This window comes from Cetorhinus maximus, chromosome 7, assembly GCF_964194155.1.
Source record: "Cetorhinus maximus chromosome 7, sCetMax3.hap1.1, whole genome shotgun sequence".
NCBI lineage: Eukaryota > Metazoa > Chordata > Chondrichthyes > Lamniformes > Cetorhinidae > Cetorhinus > Cetorhinus maximus.
Window position 1 is genome coordinate 61610530 of NC_135885.1, and position 18935 is coordinate 61629464.

Below are 18935 nucleotides of genomic sequence, written 5' to 3' on the forward strand. Positions count from 1 at the left end.
TATCCCAGTGCTATAACCACTATGCTACTGCTTCCTCTTAATGCCCTCTGAAATAATTCAGCACGTAATCCAGTTGCAAAACAATAGCTATACACCTTCACTTTCACAGAGCAACTATGAATGGGCATTGAATGTGGCCTTGCTGATGACATACACATCCTGAGAACAAACTGAAAGATAAACTCCATAGTTACAATGTTTGAAATTAAGGTTCATTGCAACATCTCTGCACTAACTTATTCCTTTCCATGGACTCAAACATGTGGAATTACCTCTTCTATTTTAAAACCCAATCTTTCATCACTTAATAACTACTTATTGATTTAGCTAATTTTCCTATTTTAATTTTTGTGATGTCCTGCATTGTCAGCTTAATCTGTAATTCCCAATAAAATCAGAGCAAAATCAGATTTTATTTCTTACATAAATCAGTTGTTTCATAAAAGGAGCAAAAAGATTCAACCAAGTGTTTAAAAGCTTGGCAGCCATCATTTTGTACAGTATGAAATTTGAGATTCCCTCTGTGAAATATATCAGATTTAATACAGGATAGTATTTTCACTCTCACTTTTCTGATTGTTCCTTTAAGCTTTAATAAATTTAAGTTTTAATGTTGTTTGAATGGATTCTTTGTTTTTAAAAAATAGAAAGCATCGGATTTTCTTTCTGACAAATTGTTATGTTGCTGTTAGTGACTGAATGTAATGTTCCTTCAATCAGAGATTGTGTTAATGTCCTGGAGATATGCTGAAGCATTAATGGTCAGCTTCCTAAGATTAATAATAGATTGTAGAGTTAAAGGAAAGATAATGACTGCTTTAGTCTAAGAATGTACTGTTAAGCACAGTCTGGGAAAGGAAGTAAACATCCAGGTTATTATCTCTCTAGGTTTCCTAATCTATTTCAGGCACTGTCATCCCAAGCATACAGACATGCAAATGTGAAACCCTGTTTGACAAAACTCCTAAAAGCAGGTTTAAATACTAATTACCAAGTTATTTATAGAAAATTTACATTTTTTTCCATTTGGACATAAGGTAGAAAGATGGAATATCAAACGCTTTATCTCCCATGCACATGTAATTGATGCCTTAAACAAACAGTGCTTGTCAGTTGAATAAACAGTAGGTTAAAAACTCAACAGAATTGGCCAGAAGCTGCATTCAGCACAGGTTTGAATAAAAACACAAATAGGAGGGTAATAATGAGGTGGCCTTCAATGTTGGTGAAAATTCACTTTTACTGAACTTTCCCTTTGTGCTGATTTTTAAAAAATTCGACCTGGACAGTTTTAAATAAAAATGGAATGATTGAATGGAAGCCGCAAAACAATGGCAGAATGAACTCAAGGATTCATAACATCCCATTTCCCACTGCTTCAACCTGTAATTGTGACTAGGTTTTTTGGACAGTTGCACTTCTAATAAAGTTGGTTGGTGGAAGGGGGTGAGTGAAAAGTACATTTTGAATTGTCACGCTCATTTAGGAATGAGTCTACAGAAATGGTTGCCTATCTTACACTACATTCTGTAGCATATATCAATTAGTTTAAAAGGAAATAACTGAAAATAATGGGCGTTTTTGAAATAAAAACAGGAAATGATGGAAATATACAGAAGGTCCATCAGTGTTTGAAAAGGGAAAACATTGGTTAATGTTTTGGGCCTGTACTCATCATCAGAATGGTGTCATTTCTAATAATAAGTTCACCAGATTTAACCATCCTTTATCTTTATACGCCTGATAAACTTCTTGTACCTTCCCAGCATTTTCTGCATCTGTTAATGGGTCACTATCTCTGTCCAGCATATGAAAGGCACTTTTCAGGACTAACTTCTGATCTTACTTATTGTTCAGGCCTTTGAATGCATATGTATTGAATTCTGACAAATTAATGCTTTAGAGTATATTCAAAAACTATAGAAGTGAACGAGAAAAAGCAAGTCCTGTATATCTGCATTTGGACTGGTTCAGCCATTCGATATGGCTGCGATTTGTCCACTCTCCCTGTAAAAACAATTTTATGCCAAATAATCCATTCAGCATCAAACTAGAAATGGTGAAGAAGTCTATCACTCAGACAATGGACAGAAGGCAACAGCTTTAGAGTTGCAGAGCTACACACAATGAGAATGATAACGAATTCAAAAAAGTAAAAGATAGAAAGAAGAATCAGCAAGCTACCTAGCCATTATGCTCACTGTAATGCAAATAGAAATGAGACACTTAAACAGCTGAAATAGTATTAATTACACAAGCTGATGTACAACATTATGCTTCACAGCAATTTTGTAAAATGCAGTGGTGCAATGTACTTTTTGTACTGAACAATCACTGGTGTATAATAAGGATGTAATGGTGTGGCTAAATTACATTTTAACCTGGAACATTCTTCCAAGTAGAGCAATTTGCTGTACATATTTGACAGACTTTGAGGCATGATTTTTTGTCCTGCTCCTATTGGGAGCGTAACTCATATTCATGTGACTTACATTTGGATGTGGTAGCAATGGGAACCTGCTGCTCAATGACTAAGAGCATGTATACTCTATCACAGGAACTCCATCGTAATCTGCATATTCTTATCTATGAGCATTTACACAGCCTGTAATTCATAGAGAATGGCATCCCTTCTGTGACTCTTTTTCTCCCTGTGGCAAGATGTGCTGTGGATAGCCTTTCAAAAAAGGTAAAAATTTTCATTCTGATTCTGATTCTAATGCACCAGCACAGTTTGAACATATTAAAATGATTTCTGTGGCTGTTATTTTCACAAATTCTTCCATAAAATTACATTTTTCATCGGCTTCCCTTGCTACCTTTTAACATTAATTTATATTTTCTCCCACTTCTCCTTGTCCCGTGTATCCAGCTAAGAGAGTGGGCAGATGACCAGGTCTGAGACCCTCACCCATACTATCCTTGAGCTGTCACTGAATCAGTGTATGATAGCATCTTGGGTGACTGCTCCATTATTTTTATTTCTTGTGTGCTGAGAACAAACTACTGCTTTCCATCCATGATTAATCACTGTTCCTTCACTCACTGGATCAAATCCTGAAACTCCCTCCCTATCAGTACTGTGGGAGTACCTTTACCACATGGACTGCAGCGGTTCAAGAAGGCAGCTCACCACCACCATCTCAAGAGCAATTAGAGGTGGGCAATAAATGCTGGCCTTGCCATTGATGCTCACATTCCATGAATTATTAAAAAAAGGATTTAGAATCACTACATAGGGACCATGCATGTAAACCAAGTTTGGACCGACTTTTTGTCTTCTGTTTAAAAAGAGGAATGCTCAGTTTTTCTTATAATTTGCAGGCCACTAACAATGATAGAGGACACACAACTTGCAAAGTAAGATTGTTCAGAAAATGATTTCATTGGTGCTAACTATAAATAATAGCAGTCAATCAAACACGTTTGCAATAATCGCCTGTTAATATTCAAATTAACTAATGTAAAAGTTGAAAAAAGTAATAATCCAATTGTACCGTGAGCAACTTTGTGAAGAATAGTTCAATAATAAAAGAGAAAATCCCAGTTTACTGGAGAGGCGTAGACATTGCTGTCACAGTTCTTTAACATTGAATATCCACATTAACCTCATTAGCACAAGATTTGTCTGGAGTGAAATACTCACCTTTCAAATTGACTTGGTGCATGCTGAGTGCCGTGTAGTATAATTGCATCTTTGGCATATCATTGCATATTTGGCCTTAATCAGTAAAAAGACTGGCTTTATACACTTTTTACTAATAGTGATCTGACCATTACTGGAGGGATATGAATTTTCATGCCAATATTAAGCATTGTTGAATAATCCATTAGTAAATTTCTACTGATGGCATTTTTTATTTGCATCTACCTGTTCCTAAGATTTTCAAAAGTGGGAATGCCAAACATAATGGGCCAGTTTGTGACAAAGAATATTGGACCACCAGGGCGCTGTGCTGCAAATTGTTTTACGCATTTAGGCTGCTGCAAATATCTGCTGAATATTAAATCTTTGAAGGTCTGTAGTTGGAGCAGCGCAACAAAATGTTGCAGCTTCATTGTGTTATTATTGCAGTTCAAGGCATTCCCCCACTTCTGCGATGACATTCGGCAAAAGAATTGACTTGGAGCTAAATTAATAGTTGAAGCAGCCTGATAGCTCTAAAGGCTCATCACACTTTAAGATCCAATGGAAACATAAACCACCTAAAAGAATAATATTCCTTAAAACTACAGTGTGTTATGGAAAAAATGCAAAACTGGGAAGTATTAAGCTTATAATATAGCCTAGGGGATCAGGTGACATTAGATGGCACAAGGAAAAGTTTGAGCAGTATATCATGATCGTTACACTTTTCACCCCTTTTTCTAGCAATTGCTCTCCCTCCCTTTCTCTTTCTCGCCAGCATGGAAAGTCTTGTGCTGAAGTATACTAGTACCTCACGCAAGTGGATATTGATCATGTAGAAACCTTGATGTTGGCTGTCAGCAGGCCACATAACAGTAGTAGGCCCAACCTGGTCTTTATACTCTTTCGAGTTATCAACAGTCACAGATTGCAACTCTTTGAGTACAATCACAGTTCTTGGTTTTCCAGGAGTGGGACATGAACCCACAACCCTCTGATTCAAAGGCGAGGGTACCTGGTCTTTATAAATGCACATTTTCAGCAGGACTCCTAGCGTAGTGATTTGGAGAGGGAAACCTGCTTAATTTCCCCTATCTAACTCAAAACTATCAAAGTTAATTTTACTGCCCTTGCTGCCAATTGAGCTGAGGTGAGTTAACTCAAAAGAGATTAGCAATCCAACCATGGGTCTTCCTGATCTTCATAGACCAGCTACTCGTGGCTTCAACTAACTGAAGGGGTCATTGAGGGAACCTGCTGAACTGGTTTTAAAACTAATAGAGGGAAAAAAATTGGATTAAGGCCATTAACAGGCACGGGATCACAATGCACAATTACTCCATGCCCAGGCCCGTTGAGGCAGGCAGCAGCAAACTTGGTGCTGCCTCCTTATCAACATGATTGTAGTGTGCAGCAGAAAATGCATTGCTGACTGGCTGCATGCTCACCAGGGGTCCAGCATGAGCGGGCAGCATAACACATAGATAGCCTGCACTTCTTAAAGGCAACCTGTCTAACTTAAAGGGAAGTGGCGCTCAGGCTGCAACTGCAGCTGGTGCAACAGTCTGAGGAACCTTAGTGGAAGGAAGAGGCGCTCAAATTGAGCAACAGGTCAGAGAGAGCATGCTCAGATTCTCAACTGCAGCTGTGCACCATTGGGGATCCTGCTAGCCTGGTAAATGGCCTAATGCCCATTCCTCCTGCTCCTCCGGTAAGAAAGCAGAAGGTGAAGTTTCCTCTCCTTCTGTACAGGGCCTCTGTCACCACCTTGATAAAACGGTCCATGGCAAACCGTGAAATGTTGGAAAATTTACCTGCTCCAACCTGGAATGATCCACTGGCGTAGAAATTGTGGACCATAGTGATTGTCACGGCCACTGGCAGCGCCATCCTCACCCTGCTTTGTGGCTGTAGAAGGTGGTACAATTCAGTCACCACCTCTTTGGTGAATCGTAGCTGTCTCAGGCACTGCTCCTGCTGAGCTGGAGGTAGGACAAGTGCACCCTGAAGACATTGGGCAACAGTCTTCTATTGAGAGCCCTCCTCCTCCCTTTGCATGCATCTTTCCATCTTTGCTGCCTGTGCTCCATCCCAGATCATGCTGCAGCCCAAGAGGGCACAACTTTATGACTCCATTACCGAAGTAGGATTTCTACTGACAGCTTTCCAACTCCACTGACCTCCCTGTCAAAGACCAGCACTACTTCCTTGTAAATCCAAACTCTTCCAATAACAATGAACACAGTGTTTCCACTCACACTGCAGCAGCAAAGCAAAGTGAAAAGCATCTCACCTAGTAGTTCCATGGGGGTCCCTTTAGATAATGCTTGTGGGGGGAGGCTGTGCCTCATTAGAGAGTGATTAAGCAAGGATGCTAACAGCGCCTGTGAGATCCAAAATGGCCATTTGTGTGCCGAATCAACGTCAGTCATTGTTTGACATCAAAGGCTGAATTTTATGTCTAAGGATGACGTCCTGTCATCAGGGCTGACCCTGCTTCAGTGTGTGGCAGGATCAGGGGCCACATTTTGCCGGTGGCAGGCAATGAAGTGACTGCCTTCAGGCTGTGCCCCTATTAAGGAGGGCAGCCCTCCGTCCAAGAGCTGCGGGCCAATCACAGGGCCAGATGTTCAGCAGCACCACCATTAGTGGTGGTATTGCTGGGGTTGTACCTGAAGCATGAAGGTTTATTGATGGTTGATGCCCTCGAGGAGGGGTAATTGGAATTGGGATTACAGAGGCCTAGCAGGCAGGCCACAGCAATCGGGGAGGTGAGGTCTCGGTGGACAAGTGGTGTTGTTTTCATGGCGGCAGCCATTGCCACTTTGGGGCCTCTCCATGGGCCAGAGAGTGCCCAAAAAGGAGCCCCCTCTACCCGCAACCCACTGGGACACACTGTCAGATTGCACTGAACTGTCACCTCTTGTGGAGGTGCTCATCCCCCACCATCCCCCCTTCATGACTGCATATTTTGCTGTCATTATATCTACTGCTAATTTGATGAGGCAGTTTTAGTTCTGTTCCTGTGCTGGTAGTGGTTGTCTGTGTGTTCCATATTACTGGCAAGGGATGATCTTTGTACTAACTAATGACTGTGACATCAAGGGAGTTTGCCAAGCAATTCTTTCTTGGTTTATGAGAAATTATTGGCTGGTACATATTAAAAAAAACAAAAAGACTTGGCAGTGAATTCAACTGCAATTCAATTGTCAGGCTCAGATGATGGTTATGAAGGAGCTGAATTAATATCAGTGATATATTCATTAACCTGAGATAATTCAACATGTTAATTCAGCTGCCTCACATTATTGAGCTCAGTAACCCTCCTGAGCCGATTCCTCCTGACAATGCCATTAGCACTTTCCGGGCCTTTAAATCACAAATGTTGCCTATGTAATTTAAAGGAACTTTCAGATTTTAAGTTAATTAAACAATTTTTAACAAAAGAGCAGATATAGAGATTAAAAGCATAAACATTAATTAAGCATTGTATTTCTTGACTTATTAAGGGGTATGGCTGATGACGTGTTTTTTTAAAGAGGCAAGGTCTTCATTAAAAAGTGTTTGGCAAATGTTTCTTTTGGAAGAGGGAGAAAGGAAAATTATTATTTTTGGCATGCATTACAATAATATATTTCTGTGAAATTTATGTTATTCCATTATGTGTTTGGAAATGAGTGAAAAATATATCCCAAATGTTTAATTAAGTTAGTGTTGCTTTAAGTCCTATGTGCAAACTGTAAGTGGTAATGCTACAGCTTGGTCAACTTGCAATCCGTTTTATAAGCTTCAGGATCTATCAACTAAATATAACAACCCACCCGACTCCACCATCCCCTCCACCCAGATCAACAATTTATTTTAATAAGTTCCCATTAAGTTATCATAAAGATCTCTAATTTGGTGTTATTTCGTTGTTATTGGCAATGTTAAATGGCTTAGCAGCTGCTCTGCTTAAGTGTTGTGGTAGGTGGAGTGGTTGAACAGCCTTCTAGCTGCAGTGCTTAAGATCATAGTAGCCCCAATGGTACAATGGTCTAGTCATTCTATGGATAGAGCGAAGTATCAATTAAATGGTAAAATAAATAGAAATATTGGAGGTCAAGAGATTTAGAATCTGTACACACAGATCACAAAACTATAGCCCTTTTACTTTCTTTCTCCTTACTGCAAGGCCCCAAACACTCCTTACCAGTGAAGCAGTGATTTACTGTTACTTCTTCCAACTGAGTTTACTGTATTTGCTGCTCACAATGTGGTCTCCTCTACATTGGGGAGGCCAAACACAAACTGGGTGATCACTTTGCAGAACACCTCTGCTCAGTCCACAAGCATGACCCCGACTTTCCAGTTGCTTGCCATTTTAATTCACCACCTTGCTCTTACACTCAAATTTCTATCCTCGGTCTGCTTTTTTCAAATTCATTTACTGGATGGGGACATCACTGGCTAGGCCAGATTTATTGCTCATCCCTAGTTGCCCCAGCGAAAGTGGTGGTGAGCTGCCTTCTTGAACCGCCACAGTCCCTGTGGTGTCGGTACATCCATAGTGCTGTTCATCTAGAAGGCAAAAACAGTAGAAACTGGGAAATAAGTATATTGGTCTGAACTGGTCTTGTATACCTCGAAATGGAACACCAGTAAAAACTGGGAAATGAGAATACTGATCTGAAATGTTTTTCCTTTCTAGGAAGGAGGGAGTGCCAGGATTTTGACCCAGCGACAGTGAAGGAACAGCGATGTATTTCCAAGTCAGGATAGTGAGTGGGTTGGAGGGGAACTTCCGGGTGTTGGTGTTCCCATGTGTTTGCTGCCCTCGTCCTTCTAGATAGTAGTGGTCGTGGGTTTGGAAGGTGCTGCCTAAGATGCCTTAGTGAGTTTCTGCAGTGCATCGTGTAGATGGTACACACTGCTGCCACAGTTCGCTGGTGATGGAGGGAGTGAATGTTTGTGGAAGAGGTGCCAATCAAGCGGGCTGCTTTGTCCTGGAAGGTGTGAAGCCTCTGAGTGTTGTTGGAGCTGCACTCATCCAGGCAAGTGGAGAGTATTCAACACAATCCTGACATGCCTTTTGATGGTGGACAGTCTTTGGGGAGTCAGGAGGTGAGTTACTTGCTGCAGGAATCCTAGACTCTGACCTGCTCTTGTAGCCACAGTATTTATGTGGTCAATGGTAACCCCCAGGATGTTGATAGTGAGGGAATTCAGCAATGGTAATGGCATTGAATATCAAGGGGTGATGGTTAGTTTCTCTCTTGTTGGAGATGGTCATTGCCTGGCACTTGTGTGGCGTGAATGTTACTTGCCACTTGTCAGCTCAAGCCTGGATATTGTCCAGGTCTTGCTGCATTTGGAAGTGGACTGCTTCAGTACCTGAGGAGTTGCGAATGGTGCTAAACATTATACAATCATCTGTGAACATCTCCACTTCTGACCTTATGATGGAAGGAAGGTCATTGATGAAGCAGCTGAAGATGGTTGGGCAGAGGACACTACCCGGAGGAACTCTTGCAATGATGTTCTGGAGCTGAGATGATCGACCTCCAACAACCACAGCCATCTTCCTTCATGCTAGGTATGACTCCAACCAGTGGAGAGTTTTCCCCCGATTCCCATTGACTCCAGTTTTGCTAGGGCTCCTTGATGCCACACTTGGTCAAATGCTGCATTGATTTCAAGGCTAATCACACTCACCTCAGTTCTGGAGTTCCTGGAACTCCCTCCCGAACAGCACTGTGGGTGTACCTATACCACATTCTAGTGAAGCTCAACTTCCAATTAGCACTTTACAGCGACCTGAACTCAACATTTAGTTCAACAGCTTCAGGCTTGATCTCCAGTTTGATTATTTTTTCTCTCTATCTTGTTTTCATGGCTTTTCTTCCAGACAGAGCTGTTCATTATCCTGCCATTAACAATCACTCTGGACCAATGTTCTGTTTCTTTGCTACAACCATCACTACTCCCCTTTGCCTTTTGTTCCATGACATCTTTATTATTTAATCTCTCCTGTCATCTAACCATCCCAGAGCTTCCCTTTTATTCTACCTCCCCCTCCCTGCTTTCAACAGCATATATCCCATCACATTTCTACCTCCCTTCAGTTCCGAACAAGAGTCACTTTTGACCCAAAACATTAACTCTGTTTCTCTCTCCACAGATGCTGCCAGACCTGCTGCAGTTTCTATTTTACTTCAGATTTCCAGCATCCACAGTAATTTGCTGTTACTTTACAAAATCTAGCAGTCAGGTATATAAAAACTATCAAAAAGGTTAATGGAATATAGAGCCTTGTTTAGTCCACATCTGGGACAATGTACACAGTTCTGCGCATCACACCTTAGAAAGGATTGACTGCCTTCAAAAGTAGTATAATTTTTTATTCACTTACAGGATGTTGGTATTGTTGATGAGGCCAGTATTTATTGTGCACCCTAATTACCTTTAAGAAGGTAGTGATAAGTCATCTTCTTGAACTACTATAGTCCATGTGGTGTAGGAATTCCCACGGTCCTGTTAGGGGAGGAGCTCAAGAATTTTGACCCAGTGACAGTGAAAGAATGATGATCTATTTCCAATTCAGTTAATGTGTGATAAGAGCAAAATATTGCAGATGCTGGAAATCTGAAACAAAAACAGAAAATACTGGAAAAACTCAGCAGGTCTGAAAGCATCTTTAGGAAGAAAAACAGTTGACGTTTTGAGTCTGCATGGCCCTTCTTCAGAGCTACAGAGAAGTGGAAATGTGATGAAATTTATACTGTTTAATTGGGGTGGAGCAGGTGAAGCTGGATAGAAGGCCAGCGATAGGTGGGGGCAAAGGAGAGATTGACAAAGATGTCATGAACAAAAGGACAAAGGGAGTGATAATGGTAATAGTAAGGACTAAAACAGGTGCTGATAGTGCCATTAAGGTAAGAAAGCAGAATGTGATAATAGCAGGACAATTGTAAGCACTCTGAAAAGAACAACCTGAACAAGTAACAGATAGCCCTTGTTGGGGTGGGGGGGGAGGCCATGAATGATTAACTAGTTTCTTTCTTATATTAACTGATTAGTCAAAGCATAGTATTAACGAGAATTGGGACAGGTCTGTTGAATGCCATGTCCTACTTTGTTGGCCAAACCAACACTTGTACAAGTTGAAAGTAACCTAGGACGATCCTGAAGGTCAACAAGTCAAGCAAAAAGAATAAAAAACAGTACTTACAGTAAGAATCCAGGCTCCTTCGGGTTTCTCTCCCCAAAGACGGACACTCATGAACGTCCAATTTCTCAGTCCTGCCTGGCTTTCATCTGCAGTACGGACTGCAAGTAGTTTAGATTTGGTTCCAAATGGAGAGATGAGAGAAATTTCAAGGTCACCACGACAGATGCTCGACAGGGTGATAGTCACCTGAAAAAGTTAAAATGTTTAAGCATATGTAAAATGTGAAAACCTGTCCATCCAATACTGGAAACCACTGAAGACATACAGAATTTTTCTACGTGTGTAAAAGTTACATCTAAACGATTAACATTTTTAAGCAATTTGCGATGGCCCATATGCTTTTTGGAAAAAAATATATTTTATGTGGAGAGTTGGTCCCTTTAAGAGCTAGGTTTCTCTTGGAGTAGATTTCTGGTAAAGCACCTGGTTGCCAGTAAATGATCATGTGACCAAGTTGGCTATGAAGTAAACAATAGAATAGCCAAGAGTCAATAAGAAGTTAATCATAGGGTATATAGATTGTGGGTGTAATCCTCAAGCAGGGTTTTTAGCTTTAGTTTTGGTACAATCTCGTTGCAGGGTCAGGAACATCTCTTTCTAGTGGAGTTAGTTTGAAGTTCAGTTTGCTGGCTAAAAGAGGTTAAACCTCTTGTTAAGTAAAGGGTTCTTAACAGTGAGTTAGACTTCTGGGATAACCAAGTTGAGAAGAGGGAGCAAGAGCCAGTGTGAGAAAGAGAAGGAGAAAGAGGATGAGAGAGGGAGAGGGAGAGGGAGGAGGGAGAGAGAGAGAAAGAAAGGAACACAAAGAGAGAGAAAGAGAGAGTTAGCTCTAGTTAGCACAGTGCCTATGCTTAAGAAGCTAGCTGCAACAGTATTGAAGTGGGAGTTGAGAACTGTGGGATAGTGGAAAAAATTTAAAGGGAAAACCTTGTTGAAAGTAAGTGGAAGGCCCAAGAAATCTCAACCTTTAGAGGAATTTTCAAAGTAGTATTAAGACCAAGTGGCTAATCTTCCAAATTTTGATACATATCTGACTTGAATATTGGGAGTGTAAGTCAAATGGGTGTAGAAGGAAATTTGAGTTGAGAATTCAGTTTAGAAAATAAGGCCTGAATTTTCACAATGAAGGGAGCCTCCCCATCATTGCAAAAATAGTGGAAGAAGCCTGAATCCAGAGGTCCCACCCCAAAATTGGCACCTGCGATTTTCATGGTGGCAGGAATGGGCCCAGGTCGGGATTCGCGCATGCGCATTTCGTGGAGGCATCTGCCCGTAGAAATCAGCAGCTTCTTCCACTCATGTAATTTTAGTGCAAGAGGTGTCTGAAACATGATGCATGCAGATTAGACCCGGTAAGAACAGGTCTGAATTTCGTGCTTTCATTTGGATAGCCAAGGTACCCTTTGGGGAGGTAAGGTACCTCTTTATTTATGGTCCAGGGACACCATTGGGGGAGGTGAGGCGCCCTTTAGAGGAAGTCAGGTACCCTTTGGGAGAGGTCAGGTCCCCTTTGTTGTCTAAAATTAGGCATGAATGTGCGTAAAAAGTGAATGAACTCCTTGTAACTGTGAAGCTCATTGAAACTGTCAAAAACTGTCAAAAGTATCTAGATGAATTGTCAAGAGGAGCTGTTAAAAACAACTGTCAGAAGCTGCTTAGAAGAACTGCCAAGATGAAATGTCAAAGGGACATATCAAAGCAGTTAAAACTCCTGCCTTTCAACTTTTTGCAAAGCTGTCAGGGGTGTTATAAGAAATTGCTTGCTATTTCACTCTGGCTGTTGACATATGCCTTCGAGTTACCATTTTTGGATTATGCTGCATGATTAATTTAACTACCATCCATTATCTCAGTAGGGTGCCTGCCATTTTACAGTTTGATTTACAGCTCCAAGTGGTTATAGGTTCTTTGAAGTGGGACTATGAATTCCAGTGCGTGTTTTTTTAAGGGATAATATAATTGAATGTAATGTTGTTGTAAGGGATAATGTAGTTGAAGGAATATAAATGTAGTAAATGGGTGTTTATGAATGAGAGTTTAAAAAAAATAAAGTTCTGCAGTCAGATACTTGGAACTTTATTTTATTTAATCTCAGCATGGGTCCTGAGGCCTGCCTATGGTGGATACTTGGTGAGTTGGCATAGTAAGTGTAAGGGCAAAGGGTGGACATTGTAGGGGGGGCAAGGTGACATGGATTGGCATAAGTTAGCTCAAACTTGGCATAGGGGTTATAAAAGGTGATGGGTGTTGGATGGAGAGCGTAGCTTTGCATGGAAGGTATGAGGGCCATGGGGGGTAGGTGGGGGCCATAGCTTAACATAGATGGTATGAAGAGCAATGGTGTTGGTAGGGAACATGGGTTGGCATGAGTTGGCAGGATGGGGGATGGAGAGTGTATGGGGGCATGAAAGTCTGAGCCTCAGTCTGATTTGCTGCACCACCTAAATTGAGATAAATTCAAGGTGGTGGTTTGTTGGTGAAGCAATGTTGTTTAGTCTGGAGCCAATACAATACCGGGGAGCTATTGGCATCATGACACTGCTATACTATTCAAAATCTCCTTGGGGTAGGAATTGGAAATGCCTTGACTACAGGTTGGAAATGGTGGGGTAACTGCAGAGTGTCAAAGAGGTCCGGCTAAGGATTTTCACACCTTATTTTATTGAAAGGCAGCTCGCTGATAACCATGGGACCAATCTGGGTCACTGCTGTGCTGTCAGCACCCTCATACAAGTCCCGAGGGGTGGGAAGGAGGAGAGTGGAAGGGGATGCTAACGTTCTTCTGGCTCTGACCCAGTGGCCGGAGACTTCAACTCCACTCAGACTGAACATTCTTGCATTACACATTTCCATATTAGTAGGAATATCCTCCTGAATTTTTTTTACAGGAATATGAACAGAATTAACACTTGAAAACCCCATAGGCACTGTTCACATAGGAATTTGGAATGGCCAGAAACAGGGCATATCAATATTAATATATAGGTAGATAAGTACACAATGCAGTTAGTGCTCCTTCCTTTCAATTCTTACCTGAGCTAAATTACAAAATGTTGGGATAAAAATGTAATGCTCCTATCAGTTACAAAATGGGTTTGAAGAGTTGCAACCTGGTTCTTGGTAAATGTGGACATAATGCACCAAAATGACAATGCTGGACACAAAGCGATAGAAATTCATCCCGGTGAGTGAGGCAAAATGGGTGATTTGGGATTGGTCATCCATTGTAAGCAGTGCCTAACATTGCTGTGTATAGTCACAGCCTATCCAATCCCACCTGTTTTGCAACACCTCCAAAATGAATTTTCATTCCCAAATGTTTGAAGGATTAGCAGTGTCATACTGGCACAGTTGGTTTTGTTTTTCTGAGGTTGGTGTGAGATGTAGAGGTAATTTTCTGCATATGTGCCTGTGGCAGAGAACTTTCTGTACTGCTAATGTACATCAGAAAATCACAGGCATACTGCCTATGATAATCTGATGAGCACCAACCGTGGTTGAAGTTCCCCACCACAGGCATGTCAGTGGAAAATGGTTCCATGTTGGAACAGTGTAAAGGCCAGTTTTAATTGGCATTTCACTTCTGCAGAAAGTATTCAGTTCCCCAGCTCTTATAATTTTCACCATTTCAACCACTTCTCCCCCAAAACTGGTAGGTATAGAAGAACACAATGTGCATCAAGCGCACTGTTCTGAAGATGGCAAACTTCGGTCAGTATGGGTTCATGCTGACTGCCTTATCATGTGCCCAATCTCAATCTCCTGTCATTATTACCAGCAAAATGAGTGTGGTACATCAAACAACATATAATTATCCTACATTTTAAAACCAGTGGGACTGTTATGTTAAGCACACAGCTGAGAACACTGACAAACCTCACATATGATTGAATTCATCTTCATCAAAGATTCAACCCCGTAACCATGGAGGTGCCAGCCAATTGTTTTACCAAGGCATCGCTAAGTGAGGGCATTTTCTGGGTTAAATAGTTGGCTGATGCTTCTATTGTTATAGTCTGACTCTGGTGAAGATGGACTTAATATGATATATTAGGAAACCATTAGAATTCCTTCTACAAGAGTGAAAACAAAATCAATATTTCACGTGATAACTTCAATTACTTAACAAATATCATTAGGGCAGTGAAACTATTTCAAGGTAAGTGAGTGACTGGGACTGGGACATTTTATTCATACTGCAGTACACACTTACAAATTCTAATTTTCCTAATCAATTGCCACAATATAAACTGTACTGTCTTTTTCTGATAATCAGCATTGATTTGGGCACAACTTTCTTTGTTTTTAATGCTTGCAGTTGATTCTGTTTTAACAAGCTTGAGATAATAAAAGTAATATCTTTAACTTAAGTGTCAACTTGGCTCTGTGGTAGCACTATCATCTCTAAAGAATTATGTTGTGATTCAAACCCTTTACCACAAGTTGGAATCACAACTATGTTGATACTTCACTGTAGTACTGAGGTGGTGCTGCACCGTCAGAGGTGCCAACTTTCAGATGAAGATGATAGACCGAAGCCCCACTTGTCTATATAACAGACAGATCCCATGATACTATCTGAAGATAAGTAGTGAAAATTTTCCTGGTATTCTTGTCAATCTTTCTCCCTCAACTCTCACCACCAGAACAGATTAGCTGTTTGTGGGACCTTGTTATGCACAAATTGGCATTTGTCTACATAACTGCAATCCCAATGCTTGAAAAAGTAATTCACTTGTTGGGACATGCAGAAAACTGCACCTTCTTTCTTAAATTTAATATATGTTGCTTTTTTCAGGAAATTCAATGCTACCGACAATAACCCCAGCAATGAGCACACCGTGCAACACCTGCTTTGGCAGCTAATTACCCTGCAATTATAGATGGCACATTAGGAATTATTAAAGTTCCCTGAGATTAAACTCAACTGCTTTGTGGTTCAAACAAGTTTCTGTAAAATCTCAATGGCATATAACCTGGGTGATACAGGGCAGCACATTATTATATCCAAAACAGTGTCTCACAAATCATTAGAAAGAAAGAGCTCACATTTATATACAGCAGTACTGTATCGTATCTCTCAGAAATATGCAGACCAATGAATAAAGTTGAAATGAAGTTATTGTTGTTAAGTCGACAATTATGGTAGCCATTTTGTACACACCAAAATCTCACAAACAGCAAAAACCCGTGGAATGGGACTTGAACCCACAACCTTGAACCCACGCCTAACACAATGGGCTGAATTTTTTGTTCAGTTGCAGTGAGACGGACTCTGATCCAGAAGTGCTAGGATTGCTGACTTGCACCCCAGCTTTGAATCTTGCGATATAATGCACAAATTGGCCAATTAACGGCCGCCAAATGGGTTTTCGGCCAAGAGTGTTGGCTGAGGGTGTGCTGCTCGTCCAATGGGTAAAGGAGGGCAGAACGCCCGGGCACTATGTTGGCAGGTTTTGACTCAGAAGGAGGTCACAGCCACTCATTTAAAGAGCCTGCGTCAGGTGCATCAGGGCTAAGAGTAATCATGAGGTAACAAGATTTTTGTGGTGCTGCTGAATATGTTGACTCGTTGACACAAGTGAGTGCCAATTTATATGTATTTCTGTGTTTATTTAATAATGGGAACATTGATGGAACTGTGGTAGGCATGAGAAAGCTGCATGCATTTCAAGCATAACCCTGATGCTTGTAGGGAGTTCTTGAGCATCAGGCTGTCAACTCTCATTGTCTCTTCACAGTTGTCTGAGAGAATTGAGTGAGCTGCTGACCAGGGCAGACTCCAGGGTTTGATGACAACTCCCTGTGAGCCCTCCTCCAGGCAATAAGTGCCAGGCGGGGGTTCCTCATGTTAGCTGATGGTAAGAGGGGACCTTCCAGCCTGACCATAACAGTCTGGATGGAGGTCGCAACAGAGGTCAATAGCCTTGCAGTTGTCAGGCAGTCTTGGATCCAGTGCCAAAGATGCCTCAATGATTTTTTTACGATCTGCTGCGCCTATGAAGGGGAGGTTGTGGGGGAAGGGGAGGGTTTGGGGTGGTGGGGGGGGGTTGTTGGAAGAAGTGTGAAAGGTAAACTGGCCATTTGATGCTGCAGATCCTTCCACCTATGGAGTTCTGAGAGGTCAGAAGAGTAAAGAAACGGCTGTGTAGTACATACCGAATCGTTGCAGTGTCGCAGTGTCTTTAGAGGAGAAGAGGACCCACAATGCCCGTGAAAGATTGAAGACAGGAGGTGGTGTGCTCAGCTTGGCGATCCTCACACCAATAGAGGTGCAGGTCTTGGAGCTTGCTGCTAACAAGTAGAGCCAGTCTGGTGGGAGAGGCAAGATAGGAGGAAGGCCTCAGGGTGATGAGATTGCAAGGGGCAAAATGTGCAGCTGAGAGTGAGATATATGTTAACTTGGCTAAAGATGGGGTGGGGTGCATGATGTCATGTATGTTGTTATTAAAGAGGCTACCTGGGTGAGAACACTCTCATGCATCAGTGAGGAATGACTGAATAAATGTTGGAAGTTATAAAATGCAATACAACCGTAACATCTCACAATGCTTTAGGCATTGCCAATGTGGAAGTACGTCCATTTACACTCTCTTGGAAGGTTGAAGGTGGCAGTAACCTTCCCTGTTCTTTCTCCTGTGCAGGTGAAGCATCGACTACTTGTACAGAGAATCCCCAGGGTCTGCCACTAACCTCTGGGGAGGAAGAGGACGCCTCAGAGGGTGCAGTGTCACATCCTTGCTCTGCATCTAGCATCAGATACTAGCACCTCAGGGGGGAATTGCGGCTCAGAACTAAAGGAGCCAGAAACCGATGAAGGCACATCACAATCACACGTGCAGCTGTAGGAGACTGAGACGGTGCAGGCCTCTGCCAGTCGGAGGAGTTCTGGAGGAGAGCCAGATTCTGAGTCCCAGTCAGGTGAAGAGTCTCCAGAGTCATCAGTAATGTGGCAGATGTTGGACATCCAGCTTGAGGTGCTTGGAGATGTGGCGGAGATACCAGAGGGGCTGTGCGTTCTGGGACAGACTTTGGAGGTGTCCATCCAAGCCATAAGGCTCTGCGATCGCTCACTCTACATAACGTATGGCTTCTTCCACTGACAGGCTGGTGACTATGATGGAGGGTCAACTCAGCAGATGAGAGCAGCAATCATGGGGATGCATGCTGATCAGCACTCCATCTCCCTGTCTTTGAACTCAGGGGCCCAGAGCCAGGGTGATAGGGGATGAGGAGCATGAATTCACATCCAGCTCCTGTCCCTCTCTGGAAAGAAAGCAGGGAGGGCCAAATGGACCTCATGGCAGAGGGTGAGCAGCAGCTGACACCATTGAGGGCCACCTCTCAGAGCACTTTTGATGGGGACAGCCTCTCCTCTACCCCTCTGCTATTGACACAGATACCCTCAAATGCCGCAGCAACAGAAGGGCCTCCTGCCACTGTGCAGGAGACTCCCACCACACCGGGGCCTTCAGGGCCTCAGGCGACCAGAGGATGGCTGCCAAAGTCATCCAAGTCAGGGTGGCATACGGGTCAGCAGCTTGCCTCCACGGCAGCTGAGAGCGAGGTGGGGACACACCACGCTGCAGCACCTGGAAAAGAATCAAAAAGACCCCACATTAGTCATATTTTGGTGCACATGGGCGAGTTTACAATTTGGATGAAATACAGCGGAAGCAGAGTGTTTGACTATTTTTAAGGCACAGCTAGATAGATTCTTGATTAACAAGGGGGTGAGAGGTTATCTGGGGTAGGCAGGTATGGGGAGTGGAGGTTGCAATCAGATCAGCCATGATCTTATTGAATGGCGGAGCAGGTTCGAGGGGTCGAGTGGCCTACTCCTGCTCCTAATTCGTATGTTGGTATAGAACATCCTGGAGAGGATCTCTGGTTTATTTCCAGTGTGAAATAATGGTTGTAGGTGGATTCCATAGATGGTTTCATGTGAATGTGTGTCAAGTTACAACCAGGGGAGTAAGATAGTTGTCATGTTTGTGCTCACATGACTTGAGGAACTGGTTTCATGGAGAGGTCAGAGGGAGAAGGAGGAAACAGTGTATAAGCTTCAATTGTCGGAGCTACTGGAACCCCCAGAGG

General features: G+C 42.3%; 1 protein-coding gene across 2 annotated transcripts in view; it reads right to left on the reverse strand.

Annotated features, from left to right (window-relative positions):
* LOC144682828 (PC3-like endoprotease variant B) overlaps positions 1 to 18935 on the reverse strand; it is an 898333-nt gene that overhangs the window by 66466 nt on the left and 812932 nt on the right. For both annotated transcript variants that reach the window (XM_078545597.1, XM_078545598.1), the window contains exon 16: positions 10839 to 11024. In XM_078545597.1, the coding sequence (XP_078401723.1) occupies positions 10839 to 11024 (186 nt within the window). The remainder of the gene's footprint in view (positions 1 to 10838; positions 11025 to 18935) is intronic.